Source organism: Oenanthe melanoleuca, chromosome 19, assembly GCF_029582105.1.
Source record: "Oenanthe melanoleuca isolate GR-GAL-2019-014 chromosome 19, OMel1.0, whole genome shotgun sequence".
Taxonomy (NCBI): Eukaryota; Metazoa; Chordata; class Aves; order Passeriformes; family Muscicapidae; genus Oenanthe; species Oenanthe melanoleuca.
In genome coordinates, this window is record NC_079352.1 from 4,021,130 (window position 1) to 4,047,147 (window position 26,018).

At 60.6% G+C, this 26,018-nt stretch overlaps 3 protein-coding genes across 8 annotated transcripts in view; 2 read left to right on the top strand and 1 right to left on the bottom strand.

The window, feature by feature from the left end:
* The window catches only part of MYO18A (myosin XVIIIA), a 37,059-nt gene extending 21,312 nt beyond the window's left edge, over positions 1 to 15,747 (top strand). For 4 of the 6 annotated variants that reach the window (XM_056506335.1, XM_056506337.1, XM_056506336.1 and 1 more), the window contains 26 exons: positions 14 to 173; positions 253 to 439; positions 517 to 751; positions 1,557 to 1,666; positions 1,753 to 1,818; positions 2,060 to 2,188; positions 2,613 to 2,756; positions 3,658 to 3,747; positions 3,839 to 3,958; positions 4,035 to 4,146; positions 4,246 to 4,373; positions 4,478 to 4,632; positions 5,723 to 5,846; positions 5,923 to 6,123; positions 6,419 to 6,529; positions 6,853 to 6,957; positions 7,069 to 7,215; positions 7,306 to 7,419; positions 7,552 to 7,668; positions 7,771 to 7,854; positions 8,075 to 8,212; positions 8,890 to 9,075; positions 9,149 to 9,288; positions 10,351 to 10,395; positions 11,888 to 12,010; positions 15,099 to 15,747. In XM_056506335.1, the coding sequence (XP_056362310.1) occupies positions 14 to 173; positions 253 to 439; positions 517 to 751; positions 1,557 to 1,666; positions 1,753 to 1,818; positions 2,060 to 2,188; positions 2,613 to 2,756; positions 3,658 to 3,747; positions 3,839 to 3,958; positions 4,035 to 4,146; positions 4,246 to 4,373; positions 4,478 to 4,632; positions 5,723 to 5,846; positions 5,923 to 6,123; positions 6,419 to 6,529; positions 6,853 to 6,957; positions 7,069 to 7,215; positions 7,306 to 7,419; positions 7,552 to 7,668; positions 7,771 to 7,854; positions 8,075 to 8,212; positions 8,890 to 9,075; positions 9,149 to 9,288; positions 10,351 to 10,395; positions 11,888 to 12,010; positions 15,099 to 15,237 (3,410 nt within the window). In that variant the 3' untranslated portion in view covers positions 15,238 to 15,747. The remainder of the gene's footprint in view (positions 1 to 13; positions 174 to 252; positions 440 to 516; positions 752 to 1,556; positions 1,667 to 1,752; positions 1,819 to 2,059; positions 2,189 to 2,612; positions 2,757 to 3,657; positions 3,748 to 3,838; positions 3,959 to 4,034; positions 4,147 to 4,245; positions 4,374 to 4,477; positions 4,633 to 5,722; positions 5,847 to 5,922; positions 6,124 to 6,418; positions 6,530 to 6,852; positions 6,958 to 7,068; positions 7,216 to 7,305; positions 7,420 to 7,551; positions 7,669 to 7,770; positions 7,855 to 8,074; positions 8,213 to 8,889; positions 9,076 to 9,148; positions 9,289 to 10,350; positions 10,396 to 11,887; positions 12,011 to 15,098) is intronic. The other 2 variants (XM_056506338.1, XM_056506334.1) reach the window with 1 other exon arrangement.
* On the top strand, positions 12,023 to 14,036 carry LOC130260714 (serine/arginine repetitive matrix protein 1-like). The gene has a single exon (XM_056506340.1). It carries the CDS (start codon positions 12,748 to 12,750, stop codon positions 14,026 to 14,028), a length of 1,281 nt encoding a protein of 426 aa, XP_056362315.1. The 5' UTR covers positions 12,023 to 12,747; the 3' UTR covers positions 14,029 to 14,036.
* A 477-nt stretch (positions 15,748 to 16,224) lies between the features above and the next one.
* On the bottom strand, positions 16,225 to 19,179 carry PIPOX (pipecolic acid and sarcosine oxidase). The gene is made up of 8 exons (XM_056506341.1): positions 18,999 to 19,179; positions 18,470 to 18,618; positions 17,861 to 18,062; positions 17,562 to 17,744; positions 17,347 to 17,499; positions 17,121 to 17,279; positions 16,937 to 17,012; positions 16,225 to 16,841 (listed from the first exon to the last, which is right to left on the bottom strand). Exons 1-8 carry the CDS (start codon positions 19,122 to 19,124, stop codon positions 16,711 to 16,713), a joined length of 1,179 nt encoding a protein of 392 aa, XP_056362316.1. The 5' UTR covers positions 19,125 to 19,179; the 3' UTR covers positions 16,225 to 16,710.
* Positions 19,180 to 26,018: the final 6,839 nt, after the last annotated feature.

The window sequence follows — 26,018 nt, forward strand, 5'->3', positions numbered from 1 at the left end:
TGTTTCCCTGCAGGGCACGACCCTCTGCTCCCCAGTGACAAACCCCGACACTTCCTCCTGGGACACAGCTCGGGGACCAACTGGGTGGAGTACGATGCCACAGGATGGCTCAACTACGTCAAGCACAACCCAGCCTCCCAAAACGCCTCTGTCCTGCTGCAGGAGTCCCAAAAGTGAGCAGGGTCCTGGGGTGGGAGCGTGGCAGAGGGGAGAGGTGACACTGGGGGTGACACGCCCTCGGGTGCCCTGCAGGAAGGTGATCAGCAGCCTGTTCGCCGGGCGCGGCGGCTCGGCGCTGGTGCTGTCGGGCTCGGTGGCCGGGCTGGAGGGCGGCTCCCAGCTGGCCCTGCGCCGTGCCACCAGCATGCGCAAGACCTTCACCACCGGCGTGGCTGCCGTCAAGAAGAAATCCCTCTGCATCCAGATCAAGCTGCAAGTGGTGAGTGAGGGGAGTCCCCGCATCTGGCTGGGGCACTGCTGCGCATCGCCGCTCACCCCTCTCTGCCGCACCCACAGGACGCCCTCATCGACAGCATCAAGAAGTCCAAGCTGCACTTTGTGCACTGTTTCCTGCCCAAGGCGGGGGGCGGCGGGGACCCCCCGGCTGCGCCGTGCCGGCGGGTGAGCGGCAGCGAGCTGGAGCTGCCGGCGGAGCACTGCGAGGCCGGGCTGATGCAGCTGGACGTGCCCCTGCTGCGCGCCCAGCTGCGCGGCTCCCGCCTGCTCGACGCCCTGCGCATGTACCGCCAAGGTGAGCCCTGCACCAGCACAAGGGTGCCGGCTGCATCTTCTCTCTGGACAGCTAAAGACCCCCAGGATTCCCTTCAGAGCTCTTGCTGTGAACTCTGGAGCCTCTCTGCAGTGCGGTCCTGTTACTGTCTCCCCCTCCCCTGCTGGGCTGTTATCTGCGCTGGGGACAGGCATGGCCTTACTTGGGTGTCTCCCCTGGTGCTGCTGGTTCCTGGCAGCAATCCCATTGGCATCCAGCCCCTGTCCCACTGCAACAAGAGCCTCTGGGTTGTGCTTAGCAAAGCATTTATCGATACTTTGGGTGGCCAGCTGCTTGGCCAAGGGTTTATTGCTTGGAGGCCGGACCCTTCCTGCTGTGATTGGAAATCAATGCCACCTGCACACCTCGTGGATCGATGGCCGTAGCCAGCCGGCCGTGCCGGGGTCAATGATCCCATCAATACCTCATCGTTAATTAAGACATGGAGGCTCAGTGCTGGAGCCCGATGCAGGAGTTGGCTGTGGCTCAGAGTGGAGCCATGGCAGGACTTCCACAGGCAGCACGTGTCGCTGTTCTCCCCCCGAGGAGGGATCTGGCCGCTTTCTCCTCAGATCCCAGCCAAAACTGCTGGAGGACGCAGCCAAGGAAAACCTCCTGGGGAGGCTGAGGGCATTCCAGCTATGCCTGACCCCATGGGGAGCTTTTGTCACGTGGGGTGACCCCGTCAGCTCTCCCAAAACATGAGCCCCAACATGTCAGGGCAGGAGGGGCTGTCCCTGGCCATCCCCTGGGCATCCACACAGCCCATTCTCCCTTGCTTCCCCAGGTTACCCTGACCACATGGTGTTTGCGGAGTTCAGGCGGCGCTTTGATGTCCTGGCCCCACACCTGACCAAAAAGCACGGGCGCAACTACATCGTGGTGGATGAGAAGCGGGTACGTGCCCCGTGTCAGTCACTGCTGTGGTCCAGGGTCCCCTGCACCTCACAGTACCTCACCCTGATGCCTTTCCCTCCCTGCAGGCAGTGGAGGAGCTCCTGGAATCACTGGACCTGGAGAAGAGCAGCTACCACATGGGCTTGAGCCGGGTATGGTGCCCGACACCACCGGGTGTGGGTGTGGGCAGGGCTGTGCGTCATGGCACGGTGGGACAGCAAAAGGGCAGCGCTGTTCGCTCCCACCCACGGCATTCCTCGTGCCTGGGGAATAAAACCCCACAGTGGGACAGGACCAGTGGCTGCAGAGGGGAGAGACACATCCCCACCAGCGGGAGGGCGGTGTGGCCGGAGGGATGCCAGCACCCATCGCTGTCCTGCTCCCCTCCCACAGGTGTTTTTCCGGGCTGGATCACTGGCCAGGCTGGAGGAGCAGCGGGACACACAGACCAGCAGGAACATCACCCTTTTCCAGGCGGCGTGCAGGGGCTTCCTGGCACGGCAGCACTTCAAGAAGAGAAAGGTTCGTCCCAGTGACTCTCCCCTCCCCGCTCTGCTGCACAATTTCGCCTAAAATGGGCAGTGCAGCCTTTCTGCGCCTCCTGGGCCAGCACCTCCTCCTCCCGCCTCCCCCGGAGCCGTGGGGGGCCAGGGGGAACCGGGGGGCCAGGGGGAACCGGCAGGGAGGCTGCTGGGCATCGCCGCGGGAGGATGAAGCCACACTTCAGCTCCTACTTTTATCATTAGAGAAGGTGTAAAATAGGCATCTTAGAGTGCCTCACCTTCGTTTAGAGGGGCTGGAGAGGATCAAACAGCAGATTTGCTGGTGCAATTAGCCCAAATGCTAATGAAGGGAAGCATGCCGGGGTGCTGGCAGGGGTGCTGAGCACCCACACGCCCCACTTTGCCCTGCTGGTTGCCCCGTGCTGACCCCGTGCCCTGCACAGATCCAGGATTTGGCCATCCGGTGCGTGCAGAAGAACATCAAGAAGAACAAAGGGGTGAAGGATTGGCCCTGGTGGAAGCTCTTCACCACCGTGCGGCCCCTCATCGAGGTGCAGCTCACCGAGGACCAGATCCGTGGCAAAGACGTGGGTATCCATGCTGGGGGATGCTGGATGGAGCAGGGAGGGCTTGGTCCTGGGCAGAGCCCCACAGTGGGGTGGGATGCAGGATCCTGGGGTGTGTTGGGATACAGGATCCCACCGTGGGTTGGGATGCAGGAGCCCGTGATGGGGTGAGATGCAGGACCACGTCTGCCTGAGCCCCGTCAGCGCCAGGCTCGAATTGCTCCCTAATTTGCGAATCAGCATGTCATTAGCATCCCGAGAGCCGGCTGTTGCCTGAGCCCAATTACAAGCGTGGAGAATGGAAATGAAACCGTGTGCCGAGAGGCAAATGCGGGGGCTCCGCTCGCACCGGCAACCAGACACTGGTGCACCCGGCGAGCACGGAGCTGCTGCCTGGCTCAGCTTTCACCCCGACCTGCTGGGGACAGGCACCTGGCCAGGGACACCTGGGCAGGGGCACCTGGGCCCCCTGCTGCCCTCCCAGCCTATGCTGGGACCACTGGAAGAGATAGAGGAAGATGTTAGCAGCCAGACATGCTGCCACAGCACTGGCTGGTGGTCCCTGAGCATCCTGGTGGCCTCCCCTTTCTCTCCACCTGGGCTGGGTGCAGCCAAACGCTTCAGCAAGCTGCTGATGGGTTGATTTGTTCCCACCTCCTCTGCTGGAGGATGTGGGTACCCCTCTGCAGCTTTTCTGGGACAGCCTGGCATTTCGACACCATTTATGGGGTTGGAGTCGGCACGACGGCGGAGCGGGTTGGGGAAAGTCCCTGCCCAGCCCTTGGCAGGGGAGAGCAGCCCCGGGGAGTCCCCACCCTGCCCATCCTATGCTGGGGGGTGCTGGGGAGGGGCAGAGAGCTGCCAGCCTCCTCCCCTCCAGCCTCTTCGCCTGCCCCCTCCCTCACCGCCTGCTCTGTTGCAGGAAGAGATCCAGCAGCTGAAGAGCAAACTTGAGAAGGTGGAGAAGGAGCGTAACGAGTTGCGGCTCAACAGCGACCGCCTGGAGAGCAGGGTATGTCTTTGCTGCTGCTGGGATGGGGTACGGTGCCATATGCCCTGCCAGCCTGCCCCAACCCTGATCCCGTTCCCCCTGCCACCCCCAGATCACAGAGCTGACGTCGGAGCTGACGGACGAGCGGAACACCGGCGAGTCGGCCTCCCAGCTGCTGGACGCTGAGACGGCCGAGAGGCTGCGGGCTGAGAAGGAGATGAAGGACCTGCAGGTAAATGTGCCCCTCCCCGGCCTCGCAGTGTCTCCTGTCCCCCTCAAGTGCTCACCACGGCCACGTCCCCTCCCAGGCCAAGTACGATGCCCTGAAGAAGCAGATGGAGTCGATGGAGATGGAGGTGATGGAGGCTCGGCTCATCCGGGCTGCCGAGCTCAACGGGGAGCTCGACGATGATGATTCAGGTACTATCCTGCCTCCAGTGCTGGCTGCTGGTACCCTGCAGTGTCCCCCTCTCCCTGTTCCACCCCCACAGCCTCTTAGTGACCGTGTTTCCCACACAGGTGGCGAATGGCGGATGAAATACGAGCGGGCAGTGCGGGAGATTGACTTCACCAAGAAGCGGCTGCAGCAGGAGCTGGAGGACAAGCTGGAGGTGGAGCAGCAGGGCAAGAGGCAGCTGGAGCGCAAGGTGAGTGGGGGCTCAGCTCTGGGACCCCCTCGTCCCCTCAGCATGGCTAGGGCAGCAGGGGTGGCATCCCAGAGCCCTCACTGCCTGCCTGCCTCTGCCCGCAGCTGGCGGACCTGCAGGCGGACAGCGAGGAGAGCCAGCGGGCACTGCAGCAGCTGAAGAAGAAGTGCCAGCGCCTGGCTGCCGAGCTGCAGGACACCAAGCTGCACCTGGAGGGACAGCAGGGACGCAACCATGACCTGGAGAAGAAGCAGCGGAGGTGGGGACCGTGCGCTGGCGGCGGGGGGGACATGGGGGACATGCCTCTGGCGAAGTGGCATTACCATTTTAGCAGGAATTTGGGCACCTCACCAGCTCCTACTTGGCTGAGGTGTCTCCAGCCAGGATGGGACTGCCTGAGTTGGATGTGTTTGTTGTGGGAGGGATCCCCATGCCCTTTTGGGGGGCCCAGAGCTGAGTGATCCCACGTGGGGTCACAGTGCCCTGCATCTCCGCTCAGCACGCGCTGCCATCCCGTCCCCTCTCCCAGCCCCAAAGTTTGCTAACGTTATTAAGCAGCAGGGACGCTTTCATCTCATTATGGTAATGATCGCACACACAAATACAGCGAGAGAATCCAATCTAATTAATTTCAATTTCCGCGGATTGGAGTCTGTGCTAATGCAGCTGTTTATTACCCAGCGCAAGGAAAAATGGGGATTAGCTGCCGAGGTGTTTAACGCAGGTCACAAACTCAAGCGTAGGGTTGTTTTCCAAGCCCCAAAGGCAGTGATTTCAGAGCAAACCCGGCTGATCCCATCCCAGGGGCATTGTGAGAGACTTCCACAGTGCTGCTTGGCTGCAGGCTCTGCTGAGCATTCCTTCAGCAGGGGCTTGTGTCCCCTCCAGGGGAACGTGTGTCCCCTTTGGGGATGGGACTGGTGCCATGTCATGTGGAATCCCAGTGTAGGGATGCAGCTGTGGGAGCCCATCTCTTGTAGAGACCCTTCCATGTCCTGCTTGGTGGGTTTGGTGTCCCCCTGGAGTAGCCAAGCCCCTGCTATTGGCAGCCACAGTTCCACAGGCACGTGCTGGCCCTGGAGAACAGCTGAGGTGCTGCTGGGGTCAGTGCTGCAGGTGCTGCACTCCCCATTAGCACGGAGTGAAGGCGTCGGGAGGAGTGTCTGAGTGACTCGGTGCCACCGTGCTGGCAATTAAAGACTCATCAACAGTGTGTTTCACACAAGCACTCAGCAGCACACCACCTTTCCCAGTGCTTGCTGCTGAGGGAAGGGGATGCTCAGTGCAGTGCCCCTGGCTGAGGATCAGTCCCTGGGGTGCTGAGTGCTCACCCCACTCTCCCCGTGCAGGTTTGACAGTGAGCTCTCGCAAGCGCACGAGGAGGCGCAGCGGGAACGGCTGCAGCGGGAGAAGCTGAGCCGAGAGAAGGATGTGCTGGTGGCTGAGGTCTTTGGCCTCAAGCAGCTGCTGGAGGTGAGTGGCCCCCAGACCCTCCCCAGCCTCCCAGTCACTGGGTGCCCTGGGATGACGGTGACCCTGTCTCTCGCAGGACAAGGACTCGGACATTGCAGGGCTGACACAGAAGGCGGAGGCGCTGGAGGCAGAGCTGCAGGACATCTCCTCCCAGGAGTCAAAGGACGAAGCCTCCCTGGCCAAGGTGAAGAAACAGCTAAGGGACCTGGAGGCGAAGGTCAAAGACCAGGAGGAGGAACTGGATGAGCAGGCTGGGACCATCCAGATGCTGGAGCAGGTAAGGTGGGGAGGGGCGAGGTTTCTGGGTGGGGTGGTTTCATGCAGAGCTGTTATTACCTGGGCCGGGCTTGCCTGGGAAGAGGAGGCGGGCACCCTGAGCCCGGCGTCAGGCCAGGCGTCGCCGCGGCCGACACGGCTCCCGGCCCTCCGTGCCATGGCCCGGCAGGTCACCATGGGGCGGGCAGCCCAGCTGGCCTCCGACCGGGGAGTTTTCAGGGTGAGTGGTGACTGGAGAGTGGCATGGAGGGGTCCCCCCATCCCCTTCGCTCTCACCACGTCCCCACCATTTGCAGGCGAAGCTGCGGCTGGAGATGGAGATGGAGCGGCTGCGGCAGACCCACGCCAAGGAGGTGGAGAGCCGTGACGAGGAAGTGGAGGAGATCCGGCAGTCGTGCCAGAAGAAGGTAGGGCTCGGCTGTGGCCCCTCTGCCCAGGAGGGCCTGGCATGCGTGCCCATGCCCTGGCTGGGTACTGGGAGCTGCCAGCTGGGCACTGTCACGCAGCGCCCGGCTCCCACTGAGCCGACCGCAGCCCGGCTCCACCGGCCCGGCGGGTCCGACCAGTCCTGCTGCTGCCCGGGCCAGCACACGCCGGGCTTTGTGCCTCTGGTTGCGCAAACACCCAGCTGCTGGGGTCACCCAGTGTCCCTGGGGTGTGGGGACACATGAGGAGGGGATCATGACCCGTCCCTGCTGCCCTGACTGGCTGCCCCCTGGCTGTCCCCCAGCTGAAGCAGATGGAGGTGCAGCTGGAGGAGGAGTACGAGGACAAGCAGAAGGTGCTGAGAGAGAAGCGGGAGCTGGAGAGCAAGTTATCTGCTGTCAGCGAGCAGGTGGGGTGAAGGGCAGCTGGGCACCTGCCTTGTTTTGGGGACCCTGAGGTGGCCATAGTGGGGTGGACACCCCTCTGGTGTGGAATTGTGGCAAAGCTTCCCCTGCCACAGGCTAACCAGCGGGACTTTGAGACGGAAAAGCGCCTGCGCCGGGACCTGAAGAGAACAAAGGCGCTGCTGGCTGATGCTCAGATCATGCTGGACCACCTGAAAAACAACGCACCCAGCAAGAGGGAGATCACCCAGCTCAAGAATCAGGTGTGCATCTAGACACTCCTTATACCGCAGGCTTTGAGGAACACAGGGTGTCCCTGTTCCCTGGCCAGGCACTGAGCTATATCCCTGCAGCTGGAAGAGTCGGAGTTCACCTGTGCAGCTGCTGTCAAGGCCCGAAAATCCATGGAGGTGGAGATCGAGGACCTCCACCTGCAGATCGACGACCTTGCCAAGGCCAAGGCAGCGGTGAGTGGGTTTGAGTGGTGATGAACCACGGTGGGGCCATGCCCCATTTGCACCCAGGGTGGCCCCACATGTTTGGAGTGGGTTTGGGGGGTGGGTGCCCCATTCTTGGGAGACATATGTGGCTCCCTGCAGCTGGAGGAGCAGCTGAGCCGTCTGCAGCGGGAAAAGAATGAGGTGCAGAGCCGGCTGGAGGAGGACCAGGAGGACATGAATGAGCTGATGAAGAAGCACAAGGCAGCTGTGGCCCAGGTGAAGTGTGCAGCAGCAGCTGCACCCACCCCACCCCTCAAAATGTCCCTGTTGAAGCCAGCATGGTGGGATCCCCACTGATGACCCTGGTGTGTCCTGCAGGCATCCCGGGACATGGCACAGATGAATGACCTCCAGGCACAGCTGGAGGAGGTCAGCAAGGAGAAGCAGGAGCTGCAGGAGAAGGTGAAGATGCACCCTGAGTGAAGCTAGGGCAATGGGGGGTCACCCAGAGACGCACTGCCCACACAGTGCAGGACTCCTGTACCATGGGGGTGCAGAGCAGTCTGGTGGGAAGCTCTCCATCAGGATGGGAGCAGCACAGCCAGCAGCTCTCCTCCAGGACAGCGTGGCAATGGGGGCAGGGTGATTGTGGTCAAGGCTGAGGCTGTGCCCTTTCCTGCAGCTGCAAGGTCTGCAGAGCCAGCTGGAGTTCCTGGAGCAATCCATGGTGGACAAGTCTCTGGTGAGCCGGCAGGAGGCCAAGATCCGCGAGCTGGAGACCAGGCTGGAGTTCGAGAGGACGCAAGTCAAGCGCCTGGAGGTAGTCACAGCCTCACCCTCTGCTCCACCTGGGACAGGGGTGCAGCAGGACCATAACAAATCTGCCCGAGGGTTTTCTGAGTGCCTCCCCTCCCCACGACCCCCCACGCTGCAGCCCTCCCCTCCTGGCAACCCATCGCTGTCTCCACAGGGAAGGCTCCCTGCATGCACTGATAACAGTAATCCACCGCCCAGCCCGGCAAAGTGCTGCTCTTTCCCTGCATCGACTTAGGGAAATTATAGACTCCCCAGTCCCGTGAACGCAGCCTGTTTTATATTCTGCCTCCGCAGCTCTGCCGGGGAGCGCGGCAGCTTAGCTCTCCTCTTCATATTTTCCAAGCTATTATTTCCTTCCCCACTCTCTCTGCCGGGGCCATAAATATGCAGCGGCTGGCTCAGTGGCTGGGGGAGAGCGGGAGCTATTTTTTCCCCTACGTTACATGTTTTAATTACTTCACACACAGTTAAATCTATTTTTCCAATTCAACAAAGCCCTTGCTGTTGTTCTGCCCCTTCCCTGGCCCTGGGAGGGGGGTGGTTTCTCCTCCATCTCCTTGTGTAAATTGATGGGAGTGGGATCCATGCTGGCATCATCCCCCGGTGGGTGTTGGGGTGAGGGTGGGTGAGCGGTCTGTGACGGGGTTTGGGGAGGTTTTGGGCTGACCCTGCTGCTCTCAGAGCCTGGCCACGCGGCTGAAGGAGAACATGGAGAAGCTGACAGAGGAGCGGGATCAGCGCGCAGCCGCCGAGAACCGGGAGAAGGAGCAGAACAAGCGGCTGCAGAGGCAGCTCCGCGACGTCAAGGAGGAGATGGGCGAGCTGGCCAAGAAGGAGGCAGAGGCCAGCCGCAAGAAGCACGAGCTGGTGAGGCCCCCGTGATAGGGCAGGCAGGAGACAAGAGGGTGTTCCCTGAGCTCATCCCCCTCCCTCCCCGCAGGAGATGGACCTGGAGAGCCTGGAAGCCGCCAACCAGAGCCTGCAGTCAGACCTGAAGCTGGCCTTCAAGCGCATCGGGGACCTGCAGGCGGCCATCGAGGATGAGATGGAGAGTGACAGCAATGAGGACCTCATCAACAGGTGAGAGCACCTGGGCCCGGCTCCCGCGCGTCCCTGCGGGTCACCGCTTCCCCTCGCCACTTCAGAAATGCCACGGGGACCCCTTGGCTCTGCCTGGCCCTGGCAGGATGCTGTCTGTGCATGGTGCACACGTGCATCTGTCCATGCACATGTCTGTCCATCCGTGCATCAGGCACCCATGCACACAGGCATCAGTCCCTGCATCTGTGCATCAATCCCTCCGTCCACCCGCAGCCCCCGTGAGCTTCAACCACTTGTGGAGGTGCCTGAAATGCATCTAGGATCCTGCCAGCTGGCTGGAAACAGCCCAGGGAGCCCCAGGAGCCAGGGCAGCACAAGCTGGCAGGAGGTTTGGGATGCTGGGATCCAGCCCAGCCCAGGATAGAATTATAGAATCAAACAATTGTTTAGGTTGGGAAAGACCTCTGAGATAATTGACTCCAGCCATTAACTCAGTACTGCCATGTTAGCACTAAATCATGTCCCCAAGTGCCACATGCACACATTTTTTTTAATGTTTCCAGGGAATGACTCTACCACTTCCCTGCACAGCCTGTTAAAATGCCTGACCACCCTTTTGGTGGAGAAATTTTCCTTAATATCCAATCTAAACCTCCCATGGCACAACTTGAGGCCTTGTCCTCTTGCCATACTGCTTGTTCCTTGAGAGCAAACCTCCAGCTGGCTGCAACCTCCTTTCAGGAAGTTGTAGAGTGTGAAAAAGTCCCCCCTGATCCTCCTTTTCTCCTGGCTGAGTCCCCCCAGTTCCCTCAGTTGCTCCTTATCAGATATGTGCTCCAGACCGTTCCCCAGCTCTGTTGCCTTTCTCTGGATATGCTCCAGCACCCAGCCTGGGATGCTGGGATCCAGCTGGGTGCAATCCCACTCCAGGGGCACAGGGCAGCCTCACCTCCCTCCCCTCACCCTTCCCCATAATTTAATTTGCCCACATTTGTTTCCCATCCACTTGGTCTTATTTTTTTTTTAAATTTTCCTTTCATTTGATTTCTTTTCTGTTGTTTCTCCCCCTCTCCGACCCTGTCCCCTTCCAACCCCTCCCAGTTTGCAGGACATGGTGGCAAAGTATCAGAAAAGAAAGAGTAAAATGTGAGGAGCATCTCTTTCCATCCTCCCCTCCCCTAACCCCCACCTCACCCCCAGGGGCCGGGGTCCTGCATGCCACTGGCCCAACTCTGCATGCCCTAACAGCACCCGTGGCACGGCACAGCACATAACCACATTCCAGCATGGGGACAGGATGAGCCCTGGGATGGGGTGGGGGGTGATGCTGTGCCATGGCTGATGACATATTTGACAGCATGAGGCAGCAATGGAGCCCTGCTGCCACTAATTAATACCCCTATCCATGGTCACTCCCACGACCTTGGGTCCTGCTTAACTAACGGCACGTTTGCCTGGACATAAACTGTGTTTGATGTGGAGCTTAATTCCATTGGTCAGAAAACCTGAGCTGCCCCCAGAACTTGTTTTCGGGGCTTGTTGGGGTTGTTTTTTTTTTTTTTTTTTGTGTCATTCTGTGGTTTTTTTGTTGGTTTTTTTTTTTGGTTTTGTTTTTTTTCCCAATCCCAGCGTTGCCTGGATGTATTGCAGGGGAGGGAGAAGCGCAGGATGGAGAGCGACTCGTTGCTCTGAATTTAAAAAGAGAAGGATTCATATACAGGGTCTATCCCAGCCTGTCCCTTGTGCTGTTTGCCTTCATTCCCAGGCAGGGAATAAGCCCAAAACCAGGTGGATAAAAGGCCATTTAAGATCCTATGATACATCCCATCCCTTTCTTGGAGTGGCCTGGTGGGAGCAGGGTGGCGAGAGGGGACCACACTGCTTCAGTTTCCGTATAGATCCCGACGGTGCTGCCATAGCCCTAATGAAAGCAGTAAGCGGTGAGGTATTAAGAGAGATTTATTCAGGGATGCTTTTAACGTGGAGGAATGGATTTTGCAATGCAGACAGCACCTTCTTTCTAAAGGCAATCAATATGGTTACGAACGGCCGTTATAAATTAGATGGTTTAAGCCAGATAGGACTTTTTTTACGCCGGGACGTAAATCAGGGGCTCTCGGGCACGGCAGGGCTGTAAATCTGCCCGCTGTGCTCCGCGCCCGCCGTGCCGGAGTCGTTTCTGTTCCGCCTGCTAAACTCCTGTTTACCCGGGGCCATCAGCATTGCTCTTCCTCGCTGTAATTCTGCACTCGACGGCGGCCTATAAAATGAACCCACTTATTTCTTTTCCCAATCCTGGAGCTGGAAATCTCCTGTGTTTCTGGAGCTGTGCCCTGCCTGCTGCCCCAGAGTCAGGCTTTACTGCCTCCACCTCTGGAACCATGCAGTGACAGGAAGATGTTGGGCAGAGGGTGCAGGAGTCTCTTGGGCAGCCACAGGGGTGGTTTGGCAGAGCTTTAGGGAGCCACTGATGGAGCAGAACCATCAGATGGGGTTTCACCCATGCCAGGGTACACAGGCAGTGGGTACTGGAGGGGTTCAGTGCATTCCAGTGCACTTCCATCTCTCCAGCACCCAAAAACTCACTTCCCCTTGCTGACCTCTTGCTTTCTTGCACCCTGACCCGCTCCTCCGGCAGTGACGGTGACTCAGATGTGGACTCGGAGCTGGAGGAGCGCGTGGATGGGGTGAAGTCTTGGCTCTCCAAGAACAAAGGCTCCTCCAAAGCGCTCTCGGATGATGGCAGCCTGAAGGGCAGCAGGTGGGTGCTGGGCTGGGCACGGGGCTGGCGGGCACAGGACAGGCTGAGCTGTGCTGGGACATGGGCAGGGCTGGGTGGGTGCCCATGGGATGTGGAATTTGGTGCTGTGTTCCCACCTGGTGCCTGAGTGGATGGCCAGGGAAGGGTTAATGCTGGCGAGCAGCTCAGTCTTCATGGGGGACACGTCCCCCCACGCAGGGCATCCAGAGCCCCCACTCCATCTGCCTCCCCAGGGCTTGTGGTGCAGGGCTTTAGCTCTGTTCAGCATTCCATCACTGCAGGATTGATTCCCTGCTCCATCCTGCACTCCTCTGCAGCCCCTCCCCACACTTCTCAGAAAATGTTGGCAGAGGTGGGGGACATGCCCAGGTGCACCCACGGCATGTGTGCCCCAGCCCCACTCCCCTTTCTCTTGGAAAGCGCTTGCCTGCTGAGTGCAGATTGCTTTTATCCAAACCCAATTTCCTAGCAGGGTTCCAGGAGTCCCAGGGGACTCCCTCCCTCTGCCGAGCAGGGGGGAAAGATCTGAGCTGGTTTCTGTTAATTGGTTTAATTTATTCAGCGGTGCAGATGTAAAACATTTTGTTGTTGGAGATAATTCCACCTTTTCTGAAGTCGGGAATCAAACGCAGCGGCTCCAGGTAGCCGACAATGAAATAAATTGAAGGCAACACTTTAAAGGGGAATCAAAGTGCTGGGCTAGAACAATTCCCACATTTACATGGCATTTTTCCACCATGCCATTTCCCGCTGACGCAAATTGCCGGGGCCGCCTCTCCGGCCCCCCCTTCGCCCGCTCATCTCGGTGTCTCTCTTGTCTCCCCGGTGCGTGCGGGGCCGCGGTGCCGCGGCTCAGGTCAGCGCCGCCGGACGGCCCCGAGCCCGACGAGCGCCCGGTGTCGGTGTTGAGCTCCCTCAGCTACAGGAAGCGGCCGGGCCTCAAGGATTCCATAGGCGGCCGCGGCGATGAGCAGACGCTGTTCAGCGCCCTGGGCGAGCGGCCGCCTTCCCCCGAGCGCCCTCCGCGCCGGGCGGCCCGCGGCGGCGAGCCCCGGGACCGGGCTGCGGTCATCGCCCGCGCCTTCGCCGACGCCAGCGGCCGGGCTCGCCAAGGGCTGGACAAGCGGTGGTCACTCTCGGCCACCGACGTAGAGAAAGCTTCTGTCGCCTCCGCCCCAGTGAGCCGCGTCTCCTCCGCCTCCTGGCGCGGGCTGGAGGACGGCGACGATGGTGACGAGGGGTGCTCGGTGCTGAGCTTCGCCCTCTCCAGCCCCGGCAGCTTGCGGAGCCGGCGCGGGGGCCCCGAGGGCCGGCCGGAGTCGCGGCTCTCGCTGGCCCGCAGCCACTTGGATGAGGCGGACGAGGGGTCCCGCGGGCAGCCGCTCTTGGGGCGCAGCTTCTCTGTGCCCCCACGGCCCCGCAGCGCAGCCTCCGAGGAGGAGGAGGGTCCTGGGGATGCTCGTCCCGTGCAGCGCCGCTCCTACCTCGACCCCGACCTGGAAGCTGCCATCCAAGAGGTGCTGAGCTACCGCCCGCTGCGGACCAGGGGCTACTCCAGCCCCGACGCCGACTCGGGGGATGACGGCCGGAGCATCCGGAGTGTCCGGAGTGCGGCCCCCCTGGGCGCTGCTGACCGCCCCTCCGGCAGCCTGCGCCGCTCCGCGTCCGCCCTCGACTTCTCCCGGCACACCTGCCGCTGCCGCAGCAGCTCGGGCTCCTCCGAGGAAGAGGAAGAGCAGAAGAAGAAGAGCTCCAAGAAGCGTTCCAAGAAAAGCAAGAAGAAATCCAAAAAGAAGAAGAAGAAACAGCAGTCATCATCCGAGTCCAGTTCCTCCTCCGAGTCCTCCTCCGGCTCCACCAGCTCCTACCGCAGCACCTCCAGTGTCAAGAAGGGCCCTCGGGGGGCGGGGAGCGAGGAGCCCACACGTCCTGCCCGGGGCAAGAAGGAGGAGAAGCAGCGGAAGAAGCAGGTGGACAACCTGATGATGAAGTACCTGTACCGTCCCGAGAGCGACTGAGGCAGGAGGTGGGAGTGGTGTGTGCCGTGCAGCATGAACCTCCCCGTGTGCCACTAACCGCTCGTCCTAACCCTCTCCCGACTCCGGAGTTCTCCTCGGCCGGCATGGGGCACCCCGGCACGGGGCAGCGCTCTGTGCCTGCAGCAGCTCTGGTTTGGGGCGTCCCCGGCACATCTCCATCTTTGGGGAGATCCCGGCATGGCCGCAGCGGGACCGGCAGCTGCCCGTGCTGCCAGGACGCAGCGTGTTCAGGATTAGCAGCTGCGGGACACCAGGAAGTGCTAATCCCTTCCTGGCTCCCCAGCCGTCGGCCAGGACACATCTGGATTTATTCCTTCAGGAAATTTTTAAGGGTTTGATGGGCAGCACAGCCCCCAGGCACAGAGGGGATGGGATGGGTACTAACACGCACCCACTGCAGTCTGTGAGCATGGGGAGAGGCAGCACCCATGGAGGGAGGGACCAGGTTGGGCTGCTGGAGCTCGGAATTGCCCTGTGATGGGAATTTGGGGTGTGAATGGCGTGAACCTGAAAGACTGGAGCTCTGCATGCTGTTTGATACAGAGAGGGTGTGTTTGGGCTCCCTGGCAGTGATTTCAGAGCAGACTTCATCCTTTCTGATGGCTTGAACAGGAGAATGGCTGGAGGAAGGGAAAAAAGCCTTTTGGAAATGTGGTTGCCTTGGGCTGTCTGTCCCAGGGGAAGGGAAGGCATCATAGGGAGCAACACCCCAGCACCCAGCCCTGGGTCGGGTACAACTGGGACCCTCATTCAGGGTGTCTGTGAGCACCCAGGACCACGAGCCTTTCCCTGGGCAGGCTGAGCTCGGCCCCACTGCAGAGCAGGGGCTCAGCTCAGCGCAGCAAGGAGTTGTTTGCAGTGAGGCATGTCCCGAATATCTCGGAAAGCATAAAAAAGGAGGCAATCAAGGCTCCATCCAGCTGGCTGCCAGCGTGTTGGCTCACCGCAGCTCTCTCTGCAGCCGGAGGGGACTTGTGCTCAGCAGCCAAGCCATGCTGGGGACCTGGAGCCCTTTGTCACTCCCCCTAACCCCTCTCTCTCACCCGCAGCCCCACGAGCTCCCGGCACACCTTCACCTACGACAGATGGGACGATGAGCAGGACGCCGGGGGCAGCACACGCCGCTCCTCCCGCAGCTCCCCCAGCGCCAGTGAGGCGGAGAGCCGGGCTGCCGAGACCCCTGCCTAGCCCCCAGCAGCACCTCCCACCGCCCCGGAACACTCAGCTCCGGTATTTCTTCTGCGCGGGGTGGGGGGGACACACGCAGCCGCCCCCCTACCCCCAGCCCCAGCCATGGGAGGAGCAGCCCGGCCGGCTCGCTGGCTGCACCCCCACCCTCCCACCCCCTGTCTGTCCTTGGCGGCAGAGTCGGCTGCTCTGGCACCCGGGATTTATTCCTCAGTGCCTGCTGGCTCCTTGTTTTATAACTTAAACTCCCCCCTTCGGCACCCTGCCGTCCTCTTACACCCCTTTTAGTTGAGCCAAAGACGTCTCTCGCTGGCCGGGCCCTGGGGAGCAGCCGCCCAGCAGCCGGGAAGGGGGACATGGGGAGAGGGTCCCACGTGCCCACCTGGGTTTTTGTGACCCCCTTCCCCAGCTCCCCACCTCTGCCTGGCTGTTTTGCACTAGCCCAGCTGTGCATCTTCCCCCACCACCTTTACTTTCAGTATGAAAATAAACGTCATTTCTGGCTGGTGATGCTGGCTGCTGCCTGCTCCATGTTTCTGGGGGTGTCCCCCCGTTTTGGGGGGGTGTTTGCATGGTGGAAGGGTTTGGTGGAATGCATCCAGCCCCAGCAAGGATGCAGGGCTTCATGGAAAGGCCAAATCTGGCCTTTTCCCTGAGCCTGCTGCACCCATGGGTGCTGGGGAGGGGAGTGGGGGGGAAAGCCCTTGTGGGTGCCAGTGCTGAATCATTTATCAATCTTCATAAATATGCAGATGAGCAGCGGGACAGAGCCTCTGCCTGCTGGCGTTAAATAATTAACGCGGAGGAGATGATGATGTGCGTTGCTGGCTGCCTGCACGGCTCAGCCTCAGCCCTGGCCGTGTGCCACGTGCTGTGCCCTGCACCTGGCCCCAGGGACACCCTGCACCTTGGGGACCCCCTCACTCCTTGGCAGGCTGTTTCCCTTTCCCCACCATCTCCTGGAAGCACACAGGCCAGGCTCGGTGCTCACTGCCATAAAGCCACGCTGCGCTAATGCGCTTTCATTAAGTGGGAGCGATCTAATGATAATAAAATGGCACATTTAACATTAAAACATTTAACTTGACTCCTAAGCGAGTGTGTCTCTCCACACTGCTCCAGCTCCATCTTCATGAGGCTGACAAAGCTTCTTAATTTGTTCCCCAGGAGTGGGTTCTTGGTAGAGGTGGCTTGGCACGGGGGATGCTGGGATGTGGGGAGGCAGGGTACCAGGATGCAGGGATGTGGGGAAGCAAGGATGCAGAGGTGCTGGGATGGTGGAATATGGGGACATGGGGATGCAGGACATCCAGGGGTGTGGTGTTGGAGGAGTGCAGCATGTTGGGAGTCCCCAGGATGCAGGGAGATGGAGATACATGGGGATGGAAGTGTACTGGGTGTGAGGGCACTGGGATGCAGGGACACAGCTGCAGGCCAGTGCAATGCCATGGAGACACATCTGGAGCCCCACACCTACAGTGCAGCCCCAAGCACTCCAGGGAAACGGGTGATGGCGAAGTGGGCCATGTTGTAGGATGGCTCCTCACCCAGGCTCAGTTCACACAGCAACTTCCCCACCACTGGTGCCAGCTTGAACCCATGGCCTGTGGGAAGGAGAGGGAAGGTGGGGACACAACCATCCCTGTGACCCCAGGCAGCTCTGGGGTCCTGGGTTTGGGGGATGGCTGCCCTTGCCTACCTGAGAAGCCGGCACCAATGACAATGTTGCTGAACTTGGGATGCCGGTCCAGGATGAAATCTTCATCTGGAGTATTCTGGGGAGCCAGGGTGTGAAGGTGAGGAGACAGGGTGGGGTCCACCTTGGGGTGGGGGAAGGCTCAGGACCCCAGATGCCTGAATCTGTGCCCTGGGGAGGGTCTCACCGTGTAGAGGCAGGTCTCCATCACTGCTGGCTGTGTCTCCAGCCCGGGCAGATAGCTGCTGATGAAGCTGCTCAGGGTGGCAATGTCAGGGCGGGGGGTACTCGAGGAGGCCTGATCCCGCTTCTCTGGGTCAGTGGGGCTGCCATTGTGGTGGCACACCTGGAGGACAACTGGTCAGGCTGGGCTGGTTAGGGAATCCCCCAACCTTCAGCTGTGCCCTGCTCACCTTCATCAGACCTGGGTACTCAATGGAGGGCAGCCCGTAGATGCCGTGGGGGGCTTGGCTCAGCCCCAGGGTCAAGAAGCAGGGACTGACACTGCCCAAACCAGCACTCCCGGGTTGCTTCTCCCTCCAGTAGCAGACATCGATGCGCAGGGGCTGGAATCACTGCGTTAGCTCTGGCTGTGACTGTGCCACCCCCCTGTGCCACCAGCCCTTACCTGCAGCGGCAGGCGGAGCCCCAGCTGCTCCACAAAGGCACCAGTCCAGGCTCCGGCCGTGATGATGAGCCGGGGGGCTCTGTACACCCCAGCAGTGGTGGTGACAGTGACCGTGGGCCCAGGTTCGATGCGCAGCACCTTCTCCCCGTCCCGCAGGGTGCCCCCATGTCGGCGGAAAACCTCCTGGGTGGGGAGGGTGGCAGGAGGCGGCTGCGAGGACTGAGCCGGGGGACCCCCATCCCACATCCCAAATCAACCCATGTCATCCCAAATCATTCCGTCGCCCCAGCAGCACCTACCTGCGCTGCCCGCAGTGCCCGGTCAGCGAAGAGCACCCCGGCAGTGCTGTCCAGCACGGCCACCTGGCCAGCTTGCAGCCGGAACCCAGGGAAGCGCTGGGCCAGCGCCGCGGCGTCGAGGACCTCAGCAGCACCCAGGCTCCTCCTGCAGGCCTCCAGCTCCGGCTCTCCCGGCGGCCCCAGCACCACCAGTCCCGTCTGCCTGCATCCCACCAGTCACGTCAGCCCGCCCTGCTCCCCCTCCCTGCACAGAGCCCCCCGCTTGCTTTGCCCCTGGGGGAAACTGAGGCACGGTGCCACCAGTGATACTTGGGATGTGCTACACCCTGGTGCTGGGTCACTGCACGGTGGGATGGGGGTGACAAGGGCAGAGTGAGATGCATGAGGAAGGTCTGGACAAAGACATCACACTCTGTCCCCTAAACACAGCAAACGTCATCAGCCCTGACGCCGGCACCTGAGGATCACTTAGATGCTCACTTCCTTAATGACATTTCCTTCGTGGGGCCCCATTATCAGGAACTGGCAGCTGCCTGCCAAAGAAGCTGGACAAAGGTCACCGCCCCCAGTGCCCGGCGGTGGCTGCGTCCCCGTCCCTGTCCCCATCACCTGTACAGGGTGGTGCCGGTCTCCGCCTCCAGCTGCTGCCAGAGGCGGAAGCTCTCGGGCATCATGCGGGAATAGTATTCCTGGGGATAGGCGCTGCGGATGATGCGGCTCTGCCCGTGCGAGCTGCCCCGGGAGTGGGGCAGGAGGAACTGTGGGGCAGAGAGGACATGGGGGTGACCACAGACACTGCCACCCTCAACCCCATGTGCACCAGCGCCGTGCGGCAGAGGGCAGAGCACACAGCCTGTTCTGTCAACCACGGCACCGGGAAACAGCAGGAAACGGGGGTCCTGGCACTGGGGACATGAGGGTCCTGGCGCTGGGGACACGAAGGTCCTGGCCCTGGGGACATGAGGATCCTGGTGCTGGGGACAGAAGGGTCCTGGCGCTGGGGACAGGGGGTCCTGGCACTGGGGACTGCAGTGCCAGCAGTGGCTCTGCTCTGTGCCACGGTGGAAGGCAGCCAGGTCTTCAGGAACCCGCTCCAGCCTGTTGGGAAGGGGAGCATGGCAGAATGGGGTCACCATACCTGCTCCAGCAGCAGAGTGTCCTTGTGGCGCTGGGCCAGGTGGTAGGCAGTGAAAGAGCCCTGGATGCCAGCCCCAATGACAATGACATCGTAGGTGGACTTCTGGGGCTGGCTTGGGGCAGCCATGTCCGTCCTGTCCCTGCTCCTGTCTCTGTGGCTGCTGGGAGATGAGCCAAGGGGAGGAACGGGGCAGAGTCCAGCCAAGCCGAGCGGGTGGTGGAGCCTTGGCCGCCTTCCAGCTTTCTGGGGACACAGGGGCATAGAGGGGCCACATTCCTCCTACCCCTTGGGGCTGGCCATGCACGAACATTCTCATTTCCCCCACCAACACCAACACCTGATGCCACCAGGGTAGGTGGCTCAGATGGTCAGAGTGAATGGATGGTATATATGTGAAGGAAAACAATTTCCAATAAATCCCCCTTTCCACTGGTCCTGGTTCCAGCTGTGGTGGAACCAGGGCTTCCATTTGTGTACCAATGGGAAATCCCTCCTTGCTTCCAGGCAAACAGGGCTTTTTTTTTCCCTCCAGCACAATTTATTACAGCTATAAAACATTTTGTTGCCATCTTTTGTTGTCTTTTTGTTAACAGGAGATAGGGGTGATTTAGGACTCACCAGAGCTGCCAGGATACAGCATGGTAGATTTTGCAAATCTATAAAATTTTGGAGTGTGACTGGGGTTTGGGGACAATGCCTTGGAGTGGGGGATAACACAGGCAGGGGCTGCCAGTTTTGCCCACTGCCGCCACTGCCCTGTGCTGCCTGACAGCTAATTAGGGGAATTAATTTACTCTGGCTTCTGCGGTGTAAAAGGCATTATTTACCGGTTAATTGTCCTTATTACAAAATGTTAAATATCGTTATTTATTTTGCCACTTGCCTCTAGTGATAAATGAAGCATAGGGAAGCACTGGAAGCTCCCCCCAGGTCACAGGGACACCCCAACATCGTGCAAAGGCAGAACTGGCTGCTCCCAGCGATGTGGGGGTGAGAGGAGGAGGATGGGCAGCATCTGGGGTGCCCCCAGACCCCTCACCCACCCCTCTGCCCATGATCACTGCTGCAATGAGTGCAGCCCAGTCTCAGCACCACCACGATGCCCAAGGCTCTGCATCGCACAGGGCCCCGTTAAATCAGCACATCCTCGCCTGCCTTTGATGTTACAAATAATTCAGCAATTTCCCTGGGTTTCAGCTGACTTTTTTTTTGCTTTGAATAGCCCCTCTACTTGCTCTTCCTTTTTTGCTGGAAAGATGAAGAATAATTAATTATCCGTGAAACATTAAATGGTAAAAATGAACTCCTCTCCTGTTAGCAGTGTGGTAATAGAATGGATGGAAAGCCTTGCTTGTGAGGTTACAGAGGTGGTGAGACCTTTGGTGGGATGCAAATCATCATCCCCAGGGCTCTGTGGGACCCCTCAAGCCATTGCTTTTGTTCTGCAGGTGACCCCAATCAGGGCTGAACCCAGCATCAGGGAGGTCTGCACCCCCAAAGCCCAAAAAGCAACGGCAGGACCTCAACTTGCCTTAGGGTGAATTTCTGGGGGATTCCCCCCAGCCCTGTGCCAAGGTCTCCATCATCCCTGCTATGTCCTCTACACCTGGTTTTATAGTGACTGGAGGCAATGCTTGTGGCAGCAAGAAATCCATTTCCCTAAGCAGCCTGCGTGGGTCAGGAGAGCTCAGTAAAAATGAAATATTCCCTGTGTGGGCTGGGTGGATGGATGGGAAAACTCAGGGCTGGCAATGGCATGGGGAGGGGGAAATGGGGGCTTGGAGAACTGCCTGTCCCAGGCAGTGGGAGCTGCCCCAGCTCAGATCCACGTGGCACATGGGGGAAATGGGGAACGAGGAACTTTGACCAAGGCTGGGCAAGGATCAGACGCAATCTGATGAGTGCTAGACTCTGCACCCACTGCACCCTTTTCATTCCCTGTACCCTGGGACAGAAGTTTCCCAAAATCCCATCATCCATCTGTGCCAGACTTATTTTTCAGCAAGCACAAACCAACACTTAAAAAAGGGATCAATGTTGTTCTCCAGGGAGCCGAGGCAAACACGAAATTCTTCTCTCCCAGCCACAACACGTTGGCTCCATGCATGCTCGCCCCCATTTTCCTCCCCAGACCTCTCCATTCCCAATCCTTTGATGGCACCTGCAAAGAATTGTTTGTTTTCTGTCAAAAGCAACAGCGGCTGAAGGCAGCCCCTCATTAGCAGTCCAGGTACGTGCCTGGGGAAGCATCAGGCAGATTAAAATTATTTGAATATCATAATATTAGAAACTTCAATTTGGCCTCAAAATGCTCATCTTCCGAGCCCTACCAGGGCTTTGCTGCATTAAACATTGATGGCGCTACCGACGCATCAAAGTTTTGGGTTTAGAGCTGAAAGTGCTTTGCGGGAGAGCCGGCAGCACCCCCGGGAGGAGAAGGATCCCGGCATCGCTCCCAGCCCCGCTCCCACCACAGCCGTGGGGCTGGTGGCACAACAGACAGTGCCACGGGGTTGGTGGCACACAGCCCATGACGTGGGACCGGCTGCTGATCTGCTTTCGGCTCCCCATGCCAAGCCATGCCATTCTCCACGGCAGGAATGATGCATGTCGGCAAAGCAGGACCTGGGATTAAAATTAAACCCCCACCGGAGCTGGCTGCGTGGGCTGTGTGTGCAGCGGGGCTGGCCGGGCTGCGGGGGATCCGGCGGGGCGAAGCCATCTGGGCTTTTGGAAGGATGGGGGGGGGGTTATTAAACAAAGAGATTTTTTAAAATATTTTTAACACCCTCAAGAGCCGTCCATCAGCCAACATGGAGCTGCTCGGTGCCGGTGCCAACACCATCTGCCCACTGCAGGGCTGGCTGCCCTCCGGGACCCCGAGGCAAGGGGCTGGGGAGGGAGGGGCTGTTGGACCCCCACCACAAAGAATACCGGCGCCCCCGTGCTGTTCCCGGTCCAAATGTTTCTGCTTGGGGGATGATGAGCCCAGCCCTAATTTGGGTTATTTAGGGATGGGGAAAAGAAGACTGGGAAGAGATGTGGTGAGAGCTCTGGAGGGTGGGGAGGTAGGATACGGTGAGGTGGGCACCGAGCACCATTCCCACAGCCCTCGAAGGCTCCCACCCCTAAGAGTTGCCGGAATTCGGGGGGGAAGGGGGGGTTAGGCGATCCCCCTCCCCCAACCTTCATCTCCAGCTTTAGCGGGCGCTGCACTCGAAGAGTTACGGCGTGGGGGTGGGGTAGCAGGGAGGAGCCCCCCCTCCCAGCCTGCGGGATTGGAGGGCGCCTCGCTCGGAGACTTACGGCCAGGGGTGGGTGGGGGGAAGGGAGGGTCCCCCCCCACTTCATCCCTGGAATTAGCGAGCGCCTCACTTGGAGCAATACGGCGGGAGGGGCATTTGAGGGGGAGGTGGGCAGAGCCCCCCCCGCCATCCCCACATCGCCGGCACTGGGTGTGCGCCGCGCTCGGAGCATTACGGCGGGGGGGGGAGGCGGGGAGAGCCCCCCCCCGACCCTCGGATTGGTGTGCGCCGCGCTCGGAGCATTACGGCTCCCCCCCCTCCGCCGTCCCCGGTATCGGCGGGCGCCGCTCGGGGCGCCGCCGCCGCCGCCGCGCCCGCAGCGGAGCTGTCCGCGGTGCTGACCGCCGCCGGCCATGGGCCCGCCGCCCGCGCTGCTCCTGCCGCTCCTCGCCGCGCTGCTCCGCTCCCCGGCGCACGGTAAGCACCGGCCGACACCCCGGGTCATCCCCGCCGTGCGCACCCATCACCCTTCGGTACCGGGTGGCCTCAACCCGCCTCCGTCGCAGTCAAACTTTGCCAACTCGTGCTGCGGAGGGGACGCTCCCCGTTTTCTCCCGGTGAACCGAGAATCCCACCTCCCCCGCGCACCCCGTTATCCGCCCCACCGCCGCCCCCTCCGGGGACGCGCACAGCGCTTTGCAGCCGGGCTGGTGCAACGCCGCCCCCGGCAGGCTCCGGCGGCAGCCCCTCTGCCGGTGTTGCCGTGGGGGGAGCATCGCTGCGCCGGGGGCTGGGCAGGCACGGCGGGACCCGCTGCCGCGGTCACCGAGCCCTTCGAGCCACCCTCGGGCTGGCTATGCCGTGAGCCGGTCCCTCCGTGCGGTCCCCGCTGCTGCGTGGGGGGCACTGGGGGCGTTTGGTTCTTTCTCCCTCTCTTCTGTGTCGGTGTGACCCCTCCAGCCCCGCGGGGGACACGAGGGACGCAGGGGTGGCGGGTGTTGGCTTGCCAAGGAGAGCAGCCAACACCCAGCTCGGCTCCTTGTCTCTGCCACCCATGGGGCACCGGCAGTCCGGATGCCTCGTGGCTCCGCTGCCCCAAAAATAGGACTGGGGACCCTCTAAGGGGAGACCTGCCAGGGACTGGGGTGCTCTGGAGCACTGTGGTCGTGCACGGGGCGATGGGCGGGTCGTGGCCCAGCGCTGCTGGCCCCGGTGGGATGCGGGATGTGGGCACGGGCTGCAGGCAGCAGCCGTGCGGGGAGTTACATAAACTCCCCATCTGGCAGCGGAGCCCAGCCGGGGAAGGGCGCCGTGGCCCCGCGCCCGCTGCTATTCCCGGCTCGCTCTGCCGCCTGGGGCTGCTGCCACAGCCTTCTTTCTTGGGAAAAAGAGTGGATGGGGACAGCAAGTGGGGCGATGCCATGGCACCCCCATCTCCTGCCCTGCCGAGGGGGCAGCAGAACTGGAATGGGGAGTCCATGTTGCTGGGTTCTGTCCTGGGAGCAGGGCTCTGAGCAGGGCAGATTTCCCCCAAGGGAGGCTGGTGCTTACTGTGTCAGTTTAATGATTTCTAATGAGCAATTACCTCTAGTCAGTCCCCTAATTTCTGAATATCAATAAAGTTAATTAAACACTGCATGTGCATTTCCCAGAGTCTTAAAAGTAGGGATGCCCTGGGAGGTGCTGATCTTTTTCCAGCGACCCATTGGGGTCCTGTCCACCCTGTATCCCCTCATCATGTACTGGGAGCTGCCTGTGTGGCTCGTGCCTGAAACTCCCCATCCTCCATCAGGCAGGGCTCCCAGACAGCACCAGGGGTTCCATGCAGCATTTCCATGCTCAGTGTCACTGTGGCCTTGACTTGGCATCGATGGGCTGGTGCATGATGAGGATGAGCCATGGGGATGAGGGACATGGGGTCAGCGAGTCATGGACCTCTCATCCAGGCTGGGGAGCTTGGTGATGCGGTCTGAGTGGTGGCAGTGCAGGGTCTGATCCTGTCTCCTATGGGGAGACCACCAGCCCCTCATGTCTACGGGGATTTGCCCCATCAGAAAGTGGGGTCTGGACCCCATGGCACTGGTGTAGCTGAGGAGGATGGTGCCAGGCACAGCTCCATCAACCTTGCCCCACTGCAGCCCCTCTCCTCAGCTCTCCAAAGCCAAAGGCATGAATTTTTGTGGGGCTCATCTTAGCCACGCTGGAGGGACCTCCTTGTAATTTGGGATCCCGGCAGCCTGGGGCATTAGGAATCAGCACAGGCTGTGGCAGGGGGCACAGGGCCTGGCTGTGCCCCCATGAGCTGTGCCATGGCATCCAGATGCACTGTGCCCACAGGGGTGATGTGTTTGGGGGACACGGTGCCTCTGGAGACGTGGGTGTGAGGAGGGGGCTGGGGAAGGAGGCAGGCGCCTGCTCCGGTAATTAACGGCGCGTTAACGGTGCTCGTGCCCTGCGTGCCTCGGAGGAGTTCGTCACCGCCACGCTGCCGTGCCGCCAGGCCAGGATTATCTGGATAATGCTCTTAAGCCAGGGAGCGGGAGGGCAGGGCTGTCCCGCGGGGATGTGGGGCGCAGGCTGAGCCAACCACCCCCAGCACTGCCGGGAGCCTGATTGCCGCAGGGATCGCCTGTGGGTTTGCAGCGCCGGGGATGAATCCAGCGCGGGGTGCTGTGCCAGGCAGAGCCGCAGCAGTGGGAATGGGGGGGAAATGGGGTGCAAAAAGCTTGGGCAAGGGCACGACAAGGGCACCCCCAGGCCTGGTTTGGAGCAGGAGAGGACTCCCCCATCCTCTGCGCTGCTGGTGGGACCCCCAGGCTGGCACGGGGCTCTTGGAGCTGTCACTCCCTGCATGCAGCCCCTGCCGGGGGGGCTGAGGCTGACCCTGCCTGCGGGGTCCCCTGGGAGCACCAACAGTCCCGGGGGGAGGTGGATGAAGTTGTGTCTCCAGCGGCTCTGACGGGAGAGGATAATTTCGCCTCCAATCAATTCTTTAAATGCGCACAATTGAAAGATTGCCTCTGAAAGCTGCCTATAACCAGGGAGGTAATGGATTCCCTCCAGTCGCAGGCAGGAGCTCGGGAGAGGTAGCATCCCTTCCTCCTGCTGCTGGGGAGATGGGGGCAACCAGAGGACCAGCACTGCTCCCACGGTGAGCGTCCTTGGGTGGGTGAAGGGGCTGCCTGGACCAGACAGAGGCAGCTGTGGATGCCTCTATCTGCGTGGCTCGCTGCCAGCCTGCCCTCTGCTGAGACCTGGCGCTGCTCATCACATCCTCCGAGGTGCCAGGGGGTCCCGTTGGCCAAGGCTTGGGATCTGCTCGGCCCCTAGCCTGCAGGAGAAGCAGCAGGAACCAGCCTGCACGCTCGCTGTGCCAGTAGGAATTATTACATATATAATTTAAATGCAGTAACGAGCTGTGCTGAAGGGATCAAATATTAATCAGCTGCAAGAGCGCTGCTCTGACCCTGTGAAAATGGAGAGAGGTGCTTGAAATGCCAGATCAGCCAGTGGTGGGCGATGAACGAGGTGCTGCTTGGGCAGGGCAGGCTCTGGTGGTCCCCAGATGCCCCGGGGGGTGGCAGCAAGGAGGGATGTTGGCTGTTAGATCAGCCCTCTGTGGCTTCTAGAACTGGATGGTTCATCCTCTAGGAAAAGCAGCACTGGGGCAGGATGTGGGGTGGCTGAGAAGACACAGAGCTGGGGGCAGCTGAAATGCTGGCTCTGGCAGGAGCAGGCGGCGACGGGAGGGAATGGTGTCTGCAGGAAGTATGAC

Coding starts and splice junctions, on each gene's coding strand:
- LOC130260714 (XM_056506340.1), top strand. CDS start 12,748: ATGCCATTTCCCGCTGACGCAAATTGCCGGGGCCGCCTCTCCGGCCCC.
- PIPOX (XM_056506341.1), bottom strand. CDS start 19,124: ATGGCTGCCCCAAGCCAGCCCCAGAAGTCCACCTACGATGTCATTGTC. Junction 18,619..18,998: donor ACACTCTGCTGCTGGAGCAG/GTATGGTGACCC, acceptor TCTGCCCCACAG/TTCCTCCTGCCCCACTCCCG. Junction 17,745..17,860: donor GGGCACTGCGGGCAGCGCAG/GTAGGTGCTGCT, acceptor CTCCCCACCCAG/GAGGTTTTCCGCCGACATGG.